General features: G+C 39.5%; 1 protein-coding gene across 5 annotated transcripts in view; it reads right to left on the minus strand.

Annotated features, from left to right (window-relative positions):
- TJP2 (tight junction protein 2) overlaps positions 1 to 16,269 on the minus strand; it is a 103,181-nt gene that overhangs the window by 18,718 nt on the left and 68,194 nt on the right. For all 5 annotated transcript variants that reach the window (XM_023524588.1, XM_011382488.2, XM_011382492.2 and 2 more), the window contains 10 exons: positions 15,156 to 15,209; positions 12,614 to 12,738; positions 10,924 to 11,026; positions 9,069 to 9,705; positions 5,717 to 5,820; positions 4,939 to 5,092; positions 3,603 to 3,711; positions 3,364 to 3,497; positions 1,778 to 1,844; positions 789 to 939 (listed from right to left, as the gene is read on the minus strand). In XM_023524588.1, the coding sequence (XP_023380356.1) occupies positions 789 to 939; positions 1,778 to 1,844; positions 3,364 to 3,497; positions 3,603 to 3,711; positions 4,939 to 5,092; positions 5,717 to 5,820; positions 9,069 to 9,705; positions 10,924 to 11,026; positions 12,614 to 12,738; positions 15,156 to 15,209 (1,638 nt within the window). The remainder of the gene's footprint in view (positions 1 to 788; positions 940 to 1,777; positions 1,845 to 3,363; positions 3,498 to 3,602; positions 3,712 to 4,938; positions 5,093 to 5,716; positions 5,821 to 9,068; positions 9,706 to 10,923; positions 11,027 to 12,613; positions 12,739 to 15,155; positions 15,210 to 16,269) is intronic.

The following is a 16,269-nucleotide window of genomic DNA, read 5'->3' on the forward strand; positions in this document are numbered from 1 at the left end:
CTGAAGTCAACGGAAAATACATTACACATATCTCATAAAATGTCAAAGCTGAGTTGGTTATCATGTTAAAAAACCCATAGAACATATAAACATATATACAGTAACTTTAAAAGTACCAATATTGTCCCTCCTGGACAATTTTAGATGTAAATAATATATTGCATAGCAGCAACTTATTATCTTCCAATGGGAAAAAAAAGAAGGGACACTGACCTTCATACTCTGTACCAGGAACTCTGCTAGGTACCTGGAATGTTATCTATTCTAATCTTCCCCGGGTCCTTGCAAGGCAGGTGTTCTTATCCCCAATGAATACATACAGACCCCTGAGTCTTGGTAGTTGAGCCAGGGTCACAGAACTAATGAGAGGCTGGATGTGATCAAATCAGATGATCTGATGCCAACGCCCACCTTTGTTCAATTACAGCACACTGCCTTAAGAGTGACAACCAGGAGAATCAATGAAAGACCAAACATTAGCAAGATCTTTTGAAAGATCTTCCTCCTTAACCTTTAGTCTCAATTTTTTATTACTCAAATTAATAAAAATCTTTGCAAGAGTTTTGCACATTATATAAATCCCCAAAGACATAGCAGTGAGTTCTGCGTTCCAGGACTTAGAAGACAGGACCCATTCCAAGGAACAGAGACCTTGATGTTGGGCATCAACAAACCTGCAGCTGATCTATTTTCACAAGCTTCCCCACTTACCCTCCCCTTATATAAAATATCCAGAAAATCCCATTCTTTCCCGGTAACTTCCAGAAACAGAGCTGGGCTTTCTTTACCTTCAGTATCTGGTCCCCTTCTTGAAGGCCTTCTTGCTCTGCCGATGTACCCTCCTGAATGCCAGCCACGAATATCCCAACATCATTGCCACCGGCCAACCGAAGGCCCACACTGTCTCCCTTCTTGAACCTCACCATTTTAGTATTGGGGCTGCAATGGTTTCCGTTTCAGAAAGAAAAAATGGGAGATAATTTTTGTAAAGGGGGAATAACATTAGCAGATGAGATTTAATTTCTTCTATCTACAGAGTGATTTATAGTTTAAGACACTCTCGTTTTCCTCATAGAATCTATAATTTTATCTTCCCTAGGACTGTAAGATGAATAGGAGAGGCCCGCTTTACTAGTGAAGATGCAGAAATATAAAATGTTTACGTGAGCTCATTAAAGATTAGAAAGCAAATAAAGGGCAAGGCTAGGGCTAAAATCAAAGCCATCTGACTCCGAGTTCAAAATTCTTCCAAAGGAAATCCTGCTGCCACCCAGGGCTCATCAAATGGACAGACAGTCTAGGTCCAAGGAAACAGCCCCTAATCCAGGAACTGCTGCTCTTGACCACCACTGATCCCGGGGTTCTCATTATCAAGTGCAGAGCATGGTGTCACTTCCCTCCCCCGACATTCTGGGACCGTCATGTCACCGCAGGCCCAACACAGCCACCAGTTAAGCAGTACTTCACCTATCTGGGAGCTATTATTGATCTGGCAAACTCAAATATTCAGAATCACATTCTGGAGAAGTAGCCAGATAAGGGACAAAGCAGACAAAGTTAACATCACAAAATTCACCCACTTCCACAGTTTACTCTTTCTACAAATAATTTCTCTTTCTCATAAATACTTGCAGCAATAGGGGTTTGTCAAAGGTTGCTGATTATATGGTTAAAAAAAAACTATGGTTAAAAAAAAACACACACCATTCTTCTGGATTTCAGTTAAGGAGATAGAGCTGTACAAAAAAAGAAAAAAGAGAGAGCCAAAAATTTATACCCATATATTGCTTCATCTTCAGGACTGGGACGAAGATAAGTTCTTGGTGTTGGTTTTGGTGGAGGAGCTGTGGATTTAAAAGTACCTGTCATTACTAATCTGGACTAAAAGGGAGTTTGTTTCAAAATACGAATCTCACAAAACCTACCAAAAATTCAAGTCTATACTTTACGCTACATATGTCATCACATCAAACAACAAAAATAAGTCTAAAGCAAAATTTAATTTTAAGCCATTAGCAGGTGCCAATAGTTTCTCAAAATAAGTGAGAAGTGAAATGAACCTCTAAAATACAAGGTGCATAATGATATGTGCTAGAACGTAGCATTATTTATAACTAAAAAAAAATATAATAATACTGTTTTCCAAGGATAGATATTTATGTGTGTAAAGTCACAGTGATAATTTTAGGGTGGTTAGAGGGTTAGGGGGTGGGGATGAAAAAGGACCTCAAGTAATCAACTATGACAAAATGTGACTAACTAAAAATATGTAATTTTAGTTATGTATTTGGTCTCTGCCTTCAATTCCTGACACGAAGTTCCTAAACTCCCCATAATTTCCAGGATGATAGGGATGTCAGGAGTATCTTTTGCTCTAATATTTAGTCTTTGACCCCAGTTTCTGACACAACGCTCCCATATTCCTTAGAGTCCTTTGTTTTAAAGAGATGACCCCTTGTGGGCTCCTGGACAGCCTCAGGATCAGGGCTGGTCACGAGAATGAGCAAGCCATGATTAGAAGCTTGGAACTTTCAGCCTACCAGTTCATCATCCAGGGAGGGGTGAGGGGCTGGAGACGGAGATAATAATTGATCATGCATATGACAAAGCCTCCCTAAAAATCCATAAAACTATGGGGTTCGGATTGCTTCAGGGTTGGTGAGTACATGGAGGTACTAGGGGGGTGACATGCCTGGAGAGGGCATGGAAGCTCTACTCTCCTTCCCCCATACCTTGCCCTATGCATCTCTTCCATTTGACTGGTCCTGAGCTGTATCCTTTATAAAAAACTAATAGTAATAAATGAAGTGCTTTTCTCAGTTCTGTGAACCATTCTAGTAAATTATCAAACCTGAGGAGGGGACCATGGGAGCCAGTTGGTCAGAAGTAAAGGTGATAACCTGGGACTTGCGGCTGGCATCTGATGTGGGGGCATCTTGTGGGACAGAGCCCTTAACTTGTGGGGTCTGCACTAACTCCAGTTGCTCGGTGTCAGAACTAAACTGAATTGGAGACATCCAATTGGTGTCTGGAGAATTCGAGAATTGGTAGTTGGGTGGAGGAAAAAAATCCACACATTTGGTGTCAGAAGTATTGTGAACAGAAATAGTTCAGGATGAGAGATGAGGTATGGGAGACAAAAAACTACAACTAATCAAATATAACAAAACGTGACCAATACGTTGGCCTATAGAAAGCATTATTCTTCTTTATGGGTTTTTTTCAATACTGAAAGAGAGAAAGAAATGCCTCTTCCATATTTGAAAATGATTTTTTTCCTAAATAATTTCTCTCTCCTTCCAGCCACCCTCTGAATTTACCAAGCAGAAATTTCTGAATGCGACTCTTTAAAATGAGCCTTACCTGGGGCTTCCTCTTGGCACAAGGGTTCCTTGCTGGTCTCTGTGCCAAGTGCAGCCGCAATATCCCCCGTGGACTTAAAGGGAGTGGGTGTGGCGCCCATCCTGGACCATCTGTTCTGCACGTCCTCTCTTGAACTTAAGCATACGTCATGTTAACATCTCATAATGTAGCAGATTCACAAATACGTATGTGTGTACACTCACGGTGACATGTGCAAGGTAAAATATACATGATCTTACTTTGGCCTTTCCTTCAGCTTTTCATTTGAGGAATGATAATCATAGTCGGAATATTGGTGCCGTCTCTCCTCTGGAGAAAATGATTGGTTTGACTCTATTTCTGAGATATCTGGTTTCAAAAATAAGAAAAGACTTTTTAATGAAATATTTAAGACCTGTACCAGAAATTATCCTATTCTCTGAATAGGTAACATGGGAAACGGAAGAGAGGCAGGCAGTAAATGTGCTATTAGTCTAACAGTCTTCCTAAATTGAAAAAAATCTGACAGTTTGAAGGGAAAGGTATTAATTAATAAAGAGGAAGCCAAATACAGAATTGTACATTCCTCTTTCATTACACTTTCTATCAAAACTGCTACTGAATAGTCAAGATTCAATTACTGGGTCATGTATTACGTACTTATTTTTACCACGCAAGCAGTACTTCTCAAAAATCAAAGCACATACAAATCACCTGGGCTCTTGTTAGAATGCAATTGTTCTGGGGTGGGGCCTGAGACTCAAGCTCCAGATGATGCTGATTCTGCTGGGGGACCGAGGACCACATTTTGAATAGCAATGAAATAAACTGTAAGCCCCTAGTGTGCTGGGATGATTTCTCATGCTCCTTAGGTTTTCCTGCACTGCACTCATAGCAGTATCAACTGCTTAGACTTCTGACAAAATGGAAATTAAACTAAGATTTATAAAGCAATTCATTTAAAAATCAACATCTGTTTGAAAACTTAGAGAACTTAATATTTTTTTTTAACCTTTTCTGCTCAAAGGCAAGCCTAGATGGTTAAGTAGGAAATACATGATTATTTCTATTGGTAATTTAAATTTGTATATGGTTAAAATTTATCCTATGTATAACTCACAGAAATAGTTTCATAAAAGAGAAGTGACATGGATTGCTAACCAATAAATACAACATAAGTCATTCTGATTCTTTAGTATAGTGTCTACCTATTTTTGCTATTCCCCATATCGTCTTCTCTTTGTTGAAAATATTAATTACTAAAAATAAAAAAACATGAGAAAGTGTAAGAATGACCGATTTACGAACGTATGCGGTTAGTTCTTTGAACTGCTCATACACTTTTTGTTTTCAGTGGCCTAATCAGAGCCCACCGGGAGTTTACAAGCGCACCAGAATTTCATGTTGGAAACCTAATTTCAACAGACACTTTAATAATACCAACCAGACACTTATCTTTGGGATTAAAGTTTAAAAGAGAGGCTTTCTTGTGGGAAATTTAACTTCCAGCTGAGGGCTGTGCTAAATAGAGATGAGAATGCAGAAGCAACACCCTCCCTTGCTTCTGGCTAAGCTCACAGCCTCCTCTTTCTTTACCTTCTATTTCTGAGTCGCTGTCATTTAACGATGGAATGTTGATGAGCGTCTGTTTGCTGTCTCTCAACACCACTAGCTGGAGTTTTCCTCTTGACTTTTCTATCAGTTTTCGAGCATCCGTTAAAGACATGTTCTCAGTTACAGTTCCATTTATCTGTGTTTATAGAGAATAGTAATGTTACATGCAATACAACTATTCACAGTGAAACAAAACACTCATATTTTCCCCTTCTAAAAATGTACAGGTTTTGCTCAGCTATTCAAACAGACATGGGCTTTAAGATGACTGAGGGAATAAAAATGAATTATCCTTTAAATTAAATACAACCCTGCATGCCTGGATCCCAAATACAGGAGCGAGAGAGCTGTAGTGTACTTAAGTTACTCTGCTAATTTATTTAACTTCCAAGCTCAAGGGGATGGTTTGGCTTACTACTGGAACATGTTTCCTGACCAGAGAGGTTTACAAAAACTATTAAATATTCAGCATTCATATACCACCAACTCCCCGTCTCATCTTTCCTTAGTTTAGGGAATAGGAGCTTAAACTTTAAATAAACAGAGAAGAAAAAAAAAGTATTCATTGAGATATTTTTTAAAAAACTGACATTAAACTATTACAAACCTCCAAATCTGATTTTTCTGATAAAAATTATTTTACTCTACTGCCCTTCCCAGCTTTTGTCTTGCTATTGACTCCCACTGCAACAAAGTTTAACTGTGTTGATACTTGAGTGTGAAAATGTGCCAGTCATGAATCTGCTTGTCCTATACCCACCTTGAGAATTATGTCCCCTTCGTGCAGGTTGCCATCTTTAGTTGCCAGACCGGTACTAGTCATTTCCTTTATGAAGATCTGACTTCCGAGCCGGAGACCATACTCTAGGAGACAAACACGTCAACATGCACGTATTTCATCAACTGGTTCAGAAAACTTAGCTTGGTTTTTAGGACTATTCAAAAATATTTATAAAAAAATTAATTTTACATATGGAACATTCTGTAAGACAACTGGTCTAGAATCATCAAATAAAAAAAGTCATCATAAAGAAAACAAGAAGCAGAGGGACTATTCTAGATTAAGAGACATAAAAACCGAATGCAACCCATGAACCTTCACTAGATCCTTGATCCAATGTGGGGAAGAGGTGAGGGGTGGGCGTGGGTTAATTATTTTGGAGCAACTACAAAATGAACTGTACCGCAATATATTAAAAAGGATAATAATGTTAATGTGATAAAGACAGTATGACTATGTAAGAGAATGTTCTTATCGTCAGGAGATACCTGCTGAAATATTTAGAGGTAAAGGGTTACAATGGCTGCAACTTACTTTCAAGTAGTTCCCAAACACCACTGAGAGGGGAATGGTGGTGGAGAGGATGAGGACAAAGGGGCGGGAGAAAGGGGAAAAAAAGGAAGAAGAAAAACAAATGTGGCAAAACGCTAACAACTAGTAAAACTAGGTGAAAGCTATGTATGAGTATTTGCTATAAAATTAACACTTTTCAAAACGAAATGTTGAGGAGAAAAAAACAATTCAGTACCTCTTAATAGGCACATTCTGCTGACAATACAGCCATCTACAGGATAGCACTGCAAATAGAATAACCTTCCTCTGTAACAATTTAGATTGTGTAAGGTTTGGCACTGAAAAAATTTCAGCGTGTAAAGAAAAGGGGTAAGTCGAGCAAAGCAAAGCATAGCTCTGGGGGGTTTATGGACTTTGAATTGCTCTCAAAAGAAAAAATACTGTACTAAATCTATATATATATGTGTGTGTATGTATATAATTTAAAATGTATTAAATACTATTCAGACTATTCTGATTTTACTTACTAAACCTGAAAAATATATATTTTAAGTATATATTTTGGTTGTTTTAGGAAGCTACCAAAACCTAGCAGGTTTTACTAGAGACACATTCGAATTTTACTATACTCTTCTGGACTCGAAATCTTATAATTACGAAATGAAGTAACATTCTGACATTTAGAAAAGTTATGAAGTTAGGTTTAAAGATAAGTTTTAAATGACCTACAGCAAGTTAGCATCAGATCTAACTACAGTGATTTAAACTGCTGAAGTTCACCCCCACCCCCTAGGAAGCTGACAAGAAAGAAAGAATAAGGGTAAGACAGGATCTTCTTTCATGGATGACGATTCCCTACTGGCCAAGAGATAAGGTTGAGACAACCTTGAGTGATGACTTCTTTCTCATGTATCAACAATTCCTTTATCCTCTTAAAAACTACACTCATAATGTAAGGTTGCAAATAGATTTATTGGTGTGTATGTGGATATCTCTTAAATGACGAAAAAAATCAATTGACCAGCTTCTAGGACATCTACCAGGAGGCTATTTGGTGCCCATGAAATGCAATACCTGGCCATATAAACAGATCATATTTTTCTTAATCAAATGTAGATCCTGCCTACTGCCATTTCTTTAAAGATTAATTTTTATGCAGCTCTAATCTCAGCAAAAGGCAGCAAAAAAAGTGAAACCTCTTTTTTAATGAATTCTAAGTTTGAGGAACAAAATGGACCAGGAGAAGTAAAATGCTGTATCAGCAAAGGGGCATAACCCCCCGTTTTCCTGGGTAGTATTACTAAGACCAGGCATGATTTGGGCAGTCTCTTAGGACAGGCAATGTCCTTTTAAATTGCAGGTCACAACCCATTAGCAAGTCTTAAAATCAATTTAGTGAGCTGCAACAAGCATTTTTAAATTTATTGCCATGAACCGCTCTGAGAATGCATCACATAAAATACTATTCCATGAAAGTTTTCAAGTTTTTATATGTAGATACATCCACGATTGTTTACAAGATTGTGGTCCTTACTGTGGCAAGAGGGAGAAGAGAGAAGAAGGGGAGGAGGGAAAAAGGAGAAAGGAGGAGAAAAAGTTTGAAAAGCATTGCTTTAGGTAACTCAGCCTGGGATATAAGTCCTACAGAATGTCCATCAGACCTCTGTGAAGGAGGTCTCCTGTCAAGTAATCTTTCTCAGAACTTTGCTAAAGTCCACCGTTCAATCTGAGAGCAGAATAGTTTTGCGCTTCTTGAGGGCTGATGAATTAATGTCATTATAAATAGTTATAAAGATTCTATAGAATCCTTTATACTCCTAAGACACACATTCCTCAAAGGTAGGCTATTTAAAATCAAAATTCCTTATCTAAAAGGCAATAAGTCTTTCACTTTTCACTTTGCATTCTTGGATGCTCTTCATCTTTTTTCCTGTTAGAGGAACAATTGAGAGAACAAAAAGAGATAAAAGATGTGTCACAAGAAATTTAAAAAGTCAGAAGCCAAGACCAGGCCTGTTTATTCACCTACTTGTTTCCTATCATGTTTCCAGAAGATGGAGTTTTAAGTTCTAGTCCACCACTTAACAGCTTCGAGATGTGGGCAAGGTGCTTCCCCTCGAGTTTCAGAATCCTCACCTAAACTGCAGTGCTAGTAACTTCCCTAGCTGCCGCATGGGGCTTTAGTGAATTCTGGATCCTGTTTTAGAGGTGTATCAAAGTGCAAAGAAGTTTTGGGTTATGATCACATGTGGGCATAACCCAAAACTTCTTTGCACTTTGATACACCTGTAAAACAGGAATGGAGTCCCTACCTACCATACAAGGTTCCAATGAGGAGTAAATGAGAATATTTATTCAGCACAGGCCCTGGCATAGAGCAAAATGCAACTGAGATTAGCTAGAGTATTTTCCTTTCATCAGTGTAAGCCGCACCAGGCTCACCAGGAAACATCCTTAACAGACTCCAGGGGCCCGCAGGGGCCGTCCATCCCAGTGTTGCTGAGTCAGTGGGGCTGGGCCCAGGCCTCAGCAACTGCATTTCTAAGCAGTGTCCAGGTGATACTTAACGCTACATTGAGAACCACCAGCCTAGAAGTTTAAAGCTGGATTTCTGCAGCCTATGCAAGTTCAATGAACTTTTCTGTGCCTTAGTCTCCATCTATAAAATGAAGATAGGAATAACTCCCACATAAGGTGGTGATGAGGATGAAATAAGCTGATCTGTGCAAGCATTTAGGGCAGTACTTGGCACATAGTAAGTGCCGTGTAAGACTTAGCTATTATTATACTAGTGCCTTTCTTCATCAAGCATTACTACCTTCATTTGCTTTGCTTTTCATCAGAAGGACCCCGATGGGCCTCTCTGGTTCCAGCTGGCCTGAGTGGTCTGGCCGGCCTCTCGGCTCCGGGCTGGGACTGCGGCTGCGAGAGCGGAGGTGCTCGCGGCTGCGGCTCCGGGACATCTCATACCGGACATCACGCTGGGACCTGTAGCCGTACTCCACCTCCGGGCTGTAGGCCCGGTCATAGGCCTGGTCAATGCTGTGGCCACGGCTGCTTTCTCGGGCTCGGCCATAGTCGACATGGTCCAGGTCCCGCTCCAGGCTCCGGCCGCGGTTCCGGTCTCGGGTTCGACCATAGTCGTCATGGTCCAGGCCCCGCTCTAGGCTCCGGCCACGGCTCCTGTCTTGGGCTCGGCCATAGTCGTCATGGTCCAGGCCCCGCTCCAGGCTCCGGCCACGGCTCCGGTCCCGCTCCCGGCTGCGTGGCCGGTCGTGGGGACGCCCTCTCTCCAAGCTTTCCTCCCAGCTGCGCAGCCGGCTCCTCTCACTGTACCCGCTCTGGGCACTTCTCCTGTCAAACTCATCCATCACCTCAAAAGCCCGGTCATCCTCATTGAGTGGAGGGCTGACCTGAGGCGGGGCCAGCTGGACCTTCCGGGGCCTCTTGACCACCTGTTAACCAAAACACAGTGGGGACGCAAGACAATCACAATTAAATGCAGAGGATGCAGTGGTTAAGAGCTCCGGTTCTCATTCCAGTAAAACTGTGTCCCTGCCTACTCACTAAGCCTCAGTTTCCTCATGTGGAAAACTGGGACAATAAAGATCTCTTAGGGTTCAGAATAAAATCAGTGAGTATAAAGGTCTCAACATAGTGCCTCCAAAATCTGCTTCTACTCAGTGTGAAAAGGACGAAGGGTCTTTAAATCACTAAGTTAAAAAAATTAAAATTCAGGAAGTGAGACATTCTATATACAACTGCCTAGATTCTTCTTCATTCTTTGTAATGTCATTGAAAAAAAGGGAAAGAGGGGGAGAGGCGGTGGAAAGCGGAACCTTCCCAGACTAAAAAGAACTAAAAAGACAACCAAATGCAATCAATAAACTTTGATTGGATCCTGAATGTAAAAATATGTACATGTTTACATACATGTAAGGAGGAAAAATCAAGTAAAAATGGCAGACTATTAACATGTAGAAGATATGTGCTTATTACATTAATCTTTGAACTTTTCTTTTTGTTTAAAATTTTTCCTAATATAAAGTTGAAAAAAAAAAATGAAAACCACATACTGGGTGCAAACCCCTAGCACTGCCCTTAAACTCACTGTATTCCAACTTCTTGCTTTGTGTTCAACTGGAGAGAACACTCCTTGCAGCACAGACCCGCTCAAGGGCCAAGTGGCTCATAGTTGATTCCCAGCCAATGTTTGTGAATGAATGAGTGAGCAAATAAATGAATGAATGCTACAGACTGCCAATATCTCTTAAGAAACTGCACTTTATGAAGATATAACAGATCTTGCTTGGATTTTTTGCACACGAATTTTTGAGCTGAAATTTATTTTCTAAATTAATGCTGTTTTACCATTGTTCTCAATCTAGTTAATTCTTTAAGAAAATAATTGTCTAACCTGACTCTTAAGACAACTCACTCAGGTAAGAGAATTATTATTGGTCTTAAGATGTTAGGAAAAAGGTGAGGAAGAGGCAGGGAGGAATTACATACATCTTTACATCACCCATTATATCACCCTCCTAAAGTACTTAGGATACAAGTAACAGCCCCTATATTATGTAATTTTGTCAAGTGCTTAAAACTGGTAATTTTCTTCTGGGCATAAAAACAAGATGCTATGGAGGTGAGCTGAACACAAACCCCAAACTTACAATGGCAGCGATCTTCCCACTTTTTCTCAGCTGCTGAACAGCAAATGAATGGAGCACATCCTCCATGGAGGTGCCGTTAACCATGACGACCCTATCATTTTCTCTGAAAACCAAAAATAAAAACAGGATGTGAAAAAATCCTACGCATTCACAGTAAATCATTTATTTCGGGACAGAGGCAGCACACTGACCTGAAATACTTATTAAAGGGCTCAGTGTCTGATGACTCACAAAACTTAATCAGTCAACTCAATCTGATCTCTTCTGAGGAAGGAACCCAGGAGCCACCCAGCCCACTTTTGACAGTGTGAACTGGAAACCACCTGGGGAGAAGGACCCAAACTACAGGATGCCTCCAGCAGGCACCTGACAGTGGTAAGATCTGAGCACAAATGAACTCCTGAAACAGGCCTCCTTACCCCAGGTACACAGTGGGCTTCAGGAAGTCTACAAACAAGCCACCATCCCCCATCCCAAAAGAGAAGATTTATACCCACTGGTATTTTGAAAGGGGAGAAGTCAAGAGCTTGCCTCAAATTCTTAAAGAGTGGGTAGGCAGGAGGTAGCCATAGGTCAAGGGAGTCAAATATGTGATAACGGAAGGAATTTAACTTTGGGTGGTCAACACACAATGCGATACACATATGACCTATTATTGAATTGTACACTTGAAACCTATTTGATTTTATTAACCAATGTCAACTCAATAATTTTAATTAAAAAAAACTCAAAGAAATTTGGCAGTCATAGAACCTTAATTCTTAACTTTATATTATCCCCAAAATCATTTTAAAATTCTACTTTGAAAGACTACTAACTTTGACAGACCCATAGAGACTTGGAATGCCAATAAAACCTAAACTCTGGAGCTGTTTGGCCAAGGCAGTCATGAAATTAACTTTAGATTCTGCCCTGAGAAATGAAACTGAGGGACTCAGACACACAAATTTTCAAATGGCATTATCTCTTCAGACTAGAAGGCTGACAGCTGGAAAACTTGTGTTTTCATGTAGTAAAGTTTCCCAATTTCCACATCTTTCTTATAAATCAGATAATCACTATGCCATAGCATCCTCATTAAATTCTTAAAGAATATAAATTAAAATACATGTCCTAAAAGCAACGAATGAACAGGACAAACAAACAAAGACTCATGGACATGGACAATGGACTAGTGGTTACCAGAGGGGAGGGGGAAGGGGGTAGGTAGACGTGGGGGGGGGGCGGGATTTTAAACCATTTCTTCAATTAAAAATAATTAATTAAAATAATAAATAAAATTTAAAATTAAAAAATACATGTAAAGTGTTAGGTACGCATTAGGGAAAAACAAGCATGCCAATGTTATATTCCATGTTCAGAAATGGTCCCTAAACCCAGGAATGACAGCCGTGCTGGTTAGAATAATTTTCCTACAGAAATAATTGCTTTCCTTTCTCCAGAATTTGGATGTTTCCAAAGGGCTATGGATTATTCAAATATGGTACATATGTTCTCAATCCCCATCTGAAGATTCTGTGTGTGTGTATACATATATATGTATATATACAAAAGTGCACATACAAACACATATGCTTTTTTTTTTTTTTTTTTTTTTTTAATTTCAAAAGTGCCTACCACCCAAACCACCCTGTCTAGGGCTAAGCAGTGTGGCTGGCAGGGGCTGGGGTGGAAAAGGAGGGCCACTCACTGAAGCAGCCCGTCAGCGGGCCCACCCGGAAGCACGTCAGAAATGACAATTGAAGTTTCTCCATTTTCAAAGTGGGGGTTGTCTCTGCCTCCGGACACTGCAATTCCAAATCCTCTTTTGGAATCCTGTTCATCGAAGTTAAGAGAAGAAGAGAGGGAGGGGAAAAAAAAAAAACAACCTTCCGTAAGTAGCTTTCAGGATTTATTACAAGCCCTCAGTAAGATAAAGGTTGAACCAATCACCAGAGACAGCTCAGAAACGGGGCTTACAGGAACAAATGAGAAACAAAATAAAGCAGCATCATGACAGGTTTATAAAGGGAAATTCCTTATCTAAAAGAAACAGCCTTGTGAAAGCTGGAAAAGATTGATAACACTGTAGTTATCACTAGAAGCTGGCACGGGGTGGGAATAACACCGTCTATCCAAATAACACCGTCTGCGCTATTCAAATCGCTGATCATATCCATTTTCATATCCTGGCCTGAGCTGGAACACCTTCAGTCACAACTGAATCTGTGCTAAAACCATATTTTTAAAGTATATTTTTAACTTCCAAGTTAGATGAGCTGGTGGTTTCATTTTAACATACAGTGAAAAGAAGTACATGGATTTTAAAGATAAAATAAAATCTGAAGATAAAAGTTTTGGGATCTTATGAGACAGCAAGCATTAAATTCTTTTCTGCACGCATATAAGATGAAAATACAGATTAATTACATCCCCGATTGGTCTAGAAAAGTCTAACAGTGAACCCAGGTAATACATAATCCTAATTCGTTTCAGTGTTTAAAAAAGCTAAGCTCCCAGGTTTCATCCAGATGATATGAGTACATGTGACTATAACCCTAAATGAGGGTTTGATTATGTAAAAATCTATTCAGAGAATAGAAAAATTTCCCAAGAAAAGTTCCCACGTCAGGCCCACTGGTAACAATCACCAACACAAAACAGGCTGAGTTGTTGGACATTGATCACACAGCTTTGAATCTGGCAGCACCATCACCTGGTACCTGGTTTTACAGAGAGGTAGCTTCATCACCTATACCAGGCCTAAAATGTCTCTTGCTTTCCCCAGTCTGAGGTCCACGACTCAAGGGGTATGTGAAATGGTGGTGAAAACAGCATGGAGAGTAAGAAGATAATTAGAACTGAAAAAAAAAAAAAAGACCTAAAGAGGAGAAACCCCTCAACTGAAGAAACTGTGATTACTGCCCCAGAAATTTTGGCACCTGAGCACTGGTCTATTTTTTCCTGCCTGGATTAATTTAATACATATTCATTCAGAAACCAATTTTCTCGAAGTTGAAGAAGGAAGGCTTCATTTGAGGAACTTAAAATCCTTCCAGGAAGTGACGGACACTAAAGTGGTTCAGAGCAGGAATAGGACCTCTACAGGGCCCAGGAAAATCACAGCAACGCTGACCGAGGCAGCTTGGCGGAATAAGTCTTGGGGACCATAATGGCTAGTCCAGCTCAGCCATACACAAATCACTCACATGCCCCCGATGGCTACGTTTGTTTTGAGTAGAGTTAACACCTATCATGCCTACCTCGAACTTTACCATTGGAATGAAAAGGAACGATGCTAACATTGTTAAGCAACGCTGATATGCTGGACTCCTAGTACTAGAAGCTGCTTGTATTACCTCATTTAATCAAGAGGGACCATAGCTCTGAAATGACTTTAAAAATAAGGTAAAATATATTTATATGTGGGATTGCTTCTGTTTTATATTTTATTTTTTTTAATTTATTATAATTAGTTTCAAGTATACAGTACATTGGTTAGACACTTATGTAGTTTATAAAACGATCCCCCTAATTGCTCCTTCTCTCCTCTGGTTTTCCACCTAGCCATTACATTAATGCTAACTGCATTCCCTATGCCATGCTCCCCATCCCCGTGACCATCTACCAACTAATAATTTGTACTTCTTTAAACCTTCACCCCATTTTCCCAGCCCCTCAATCCCCCTCCCATCTGTCCGTCATCAAACTGTCCACTATATTTGTGTACTTCTACTTTCAATTCCACTGGGGATGGTATTTTTAAAAACCAGATTAACTCTACACCTCTTAATGTAATCAGGACTGAGACAAAAAAACAGCCCATGTCACTTGATTGCTAAACCAAAGTTTTAAAATTTAGTTTGGACTTAAAACTCACTGAGGGAGTTACAAGTTATAATTAAAATTATAAAAATTGTAGAAGCTACTTCAACGTCCTTAAATAGTATAAGTTATTTCCATTGCTCCCCATCTTTACTCTTTTTTTAAGTAACATGTTCTGCTGGTGATAGATGAAAACACCAAATAACCTATAAAACTTTCTACATTATACAGACCTTAAACTAACTAACTAACTAAATAAATAATAGCATGCAAATCTTTGTTAATGTGGTAATTACTGCCAGATATTACCTATAATATATTATCCACCTCATGGGGAAATAAACTGTGTTTGAGCAATAATAAACAAGATCATGGATCTGTGAACTCAAGAACTTGATTGCAGCATATATGAAATGTGCAGCACTCACCTTTTGTAGGGTCACAGTGTACTGTTCCCATATCAGTTCTTCCATGCCTGGGGCCTGTTTCAAAACAAGCAGACATTTCAATGCTACAAATAAAACTATAATTCAAAATATCTCATTATATAAAATCCAGTTTATACTTTCAATATACCAAAAAGAGTTCAGGCTTTTTAAGAACACTATGCTACCCATTTTCAAACACACTCTCCCCTTCAACGAAATGGCAACCTTAACAATACTGAAAAAATTAGTGAAGGACAGTGAGAGAGATACCTTAAAAAGAATATAATATTAAGTGTTGAGCCTTTTTATTATCACTTCTCCAAAACACTGTCATTATAAAATCCCATAGAAAGAGAATTAGACATTTGCAAGCAGGTATTTTTTTCATTCTTTTTTTTTTTAACCACTCGTCCCTCCTTCTGTCAAAGGTAATCTTCTAAGCAAGTTTTGTGCATTTTTATGTATAAAGGAGTCTGGCCTTATCACAGAGAGTGCCCAATTGGTCAATCTGTGGGATCCCTTTTCTACATCAGTATTGCTGAGTGTGAAAGATGAAAATGCCTGCATAAACAGACCACTGGGGCTTCAATTTCTAAGAATATTCCAAAATAGATATCTTAAAAAATCAGAAAATAGTAGATATCATTTTAAAAATAATAATAATCCAATAATGCTGGCTGCCTTTGAGGGGAAATCCTTAAAGGCTAGAAATGCCAAGAAAGCTCAAAACCAGAGAGATAAGCCAGCACTGAAGCAGGCATTTAAACAGGAGGCTGGGGAGAGAGATAAACTGTAGGATCCAAACAGGGTGGAAATCAGATCAAAGTGGATGTACTAGGGAAAAAACACCACCAGGCAGATGGAGATGGCAAGGACACTCGCCTATCTCATCCTTGGCTCCGGGTAGAGTGGAAATAACTAAAAATATCTCCCTGGAGAATTCCTATCAACAGACCTGTTCTCACAAAGGTTTGGGACTGAAATTCATATTCTGAATGCAACCACCCCTGCCCTCCCACACACTTCAGGTCCAAAATGGTTCTGCACTGGTAATACTCAAGTATCCAGAGGCAGATGCAAATTCTCTCCAAGGAACTCACTGATACACAGGCTT

Source organism: Pteropus vampyrus, unplaced genomic scaffold, assembly GCF_000151845.1.
Source record: "Pteropus vampyrus isolate Shadow unplaced genomic scaffold, Pvam_2.0 Scaffold479, whole genome shotgun sequence".
Classification (NCBI taxonomy): Eukaryota; Metazoa; Chordata; class Mammalia; order Chiroptera; family Pteropodidae; genus Pteropus; species Pteropus vampyrus.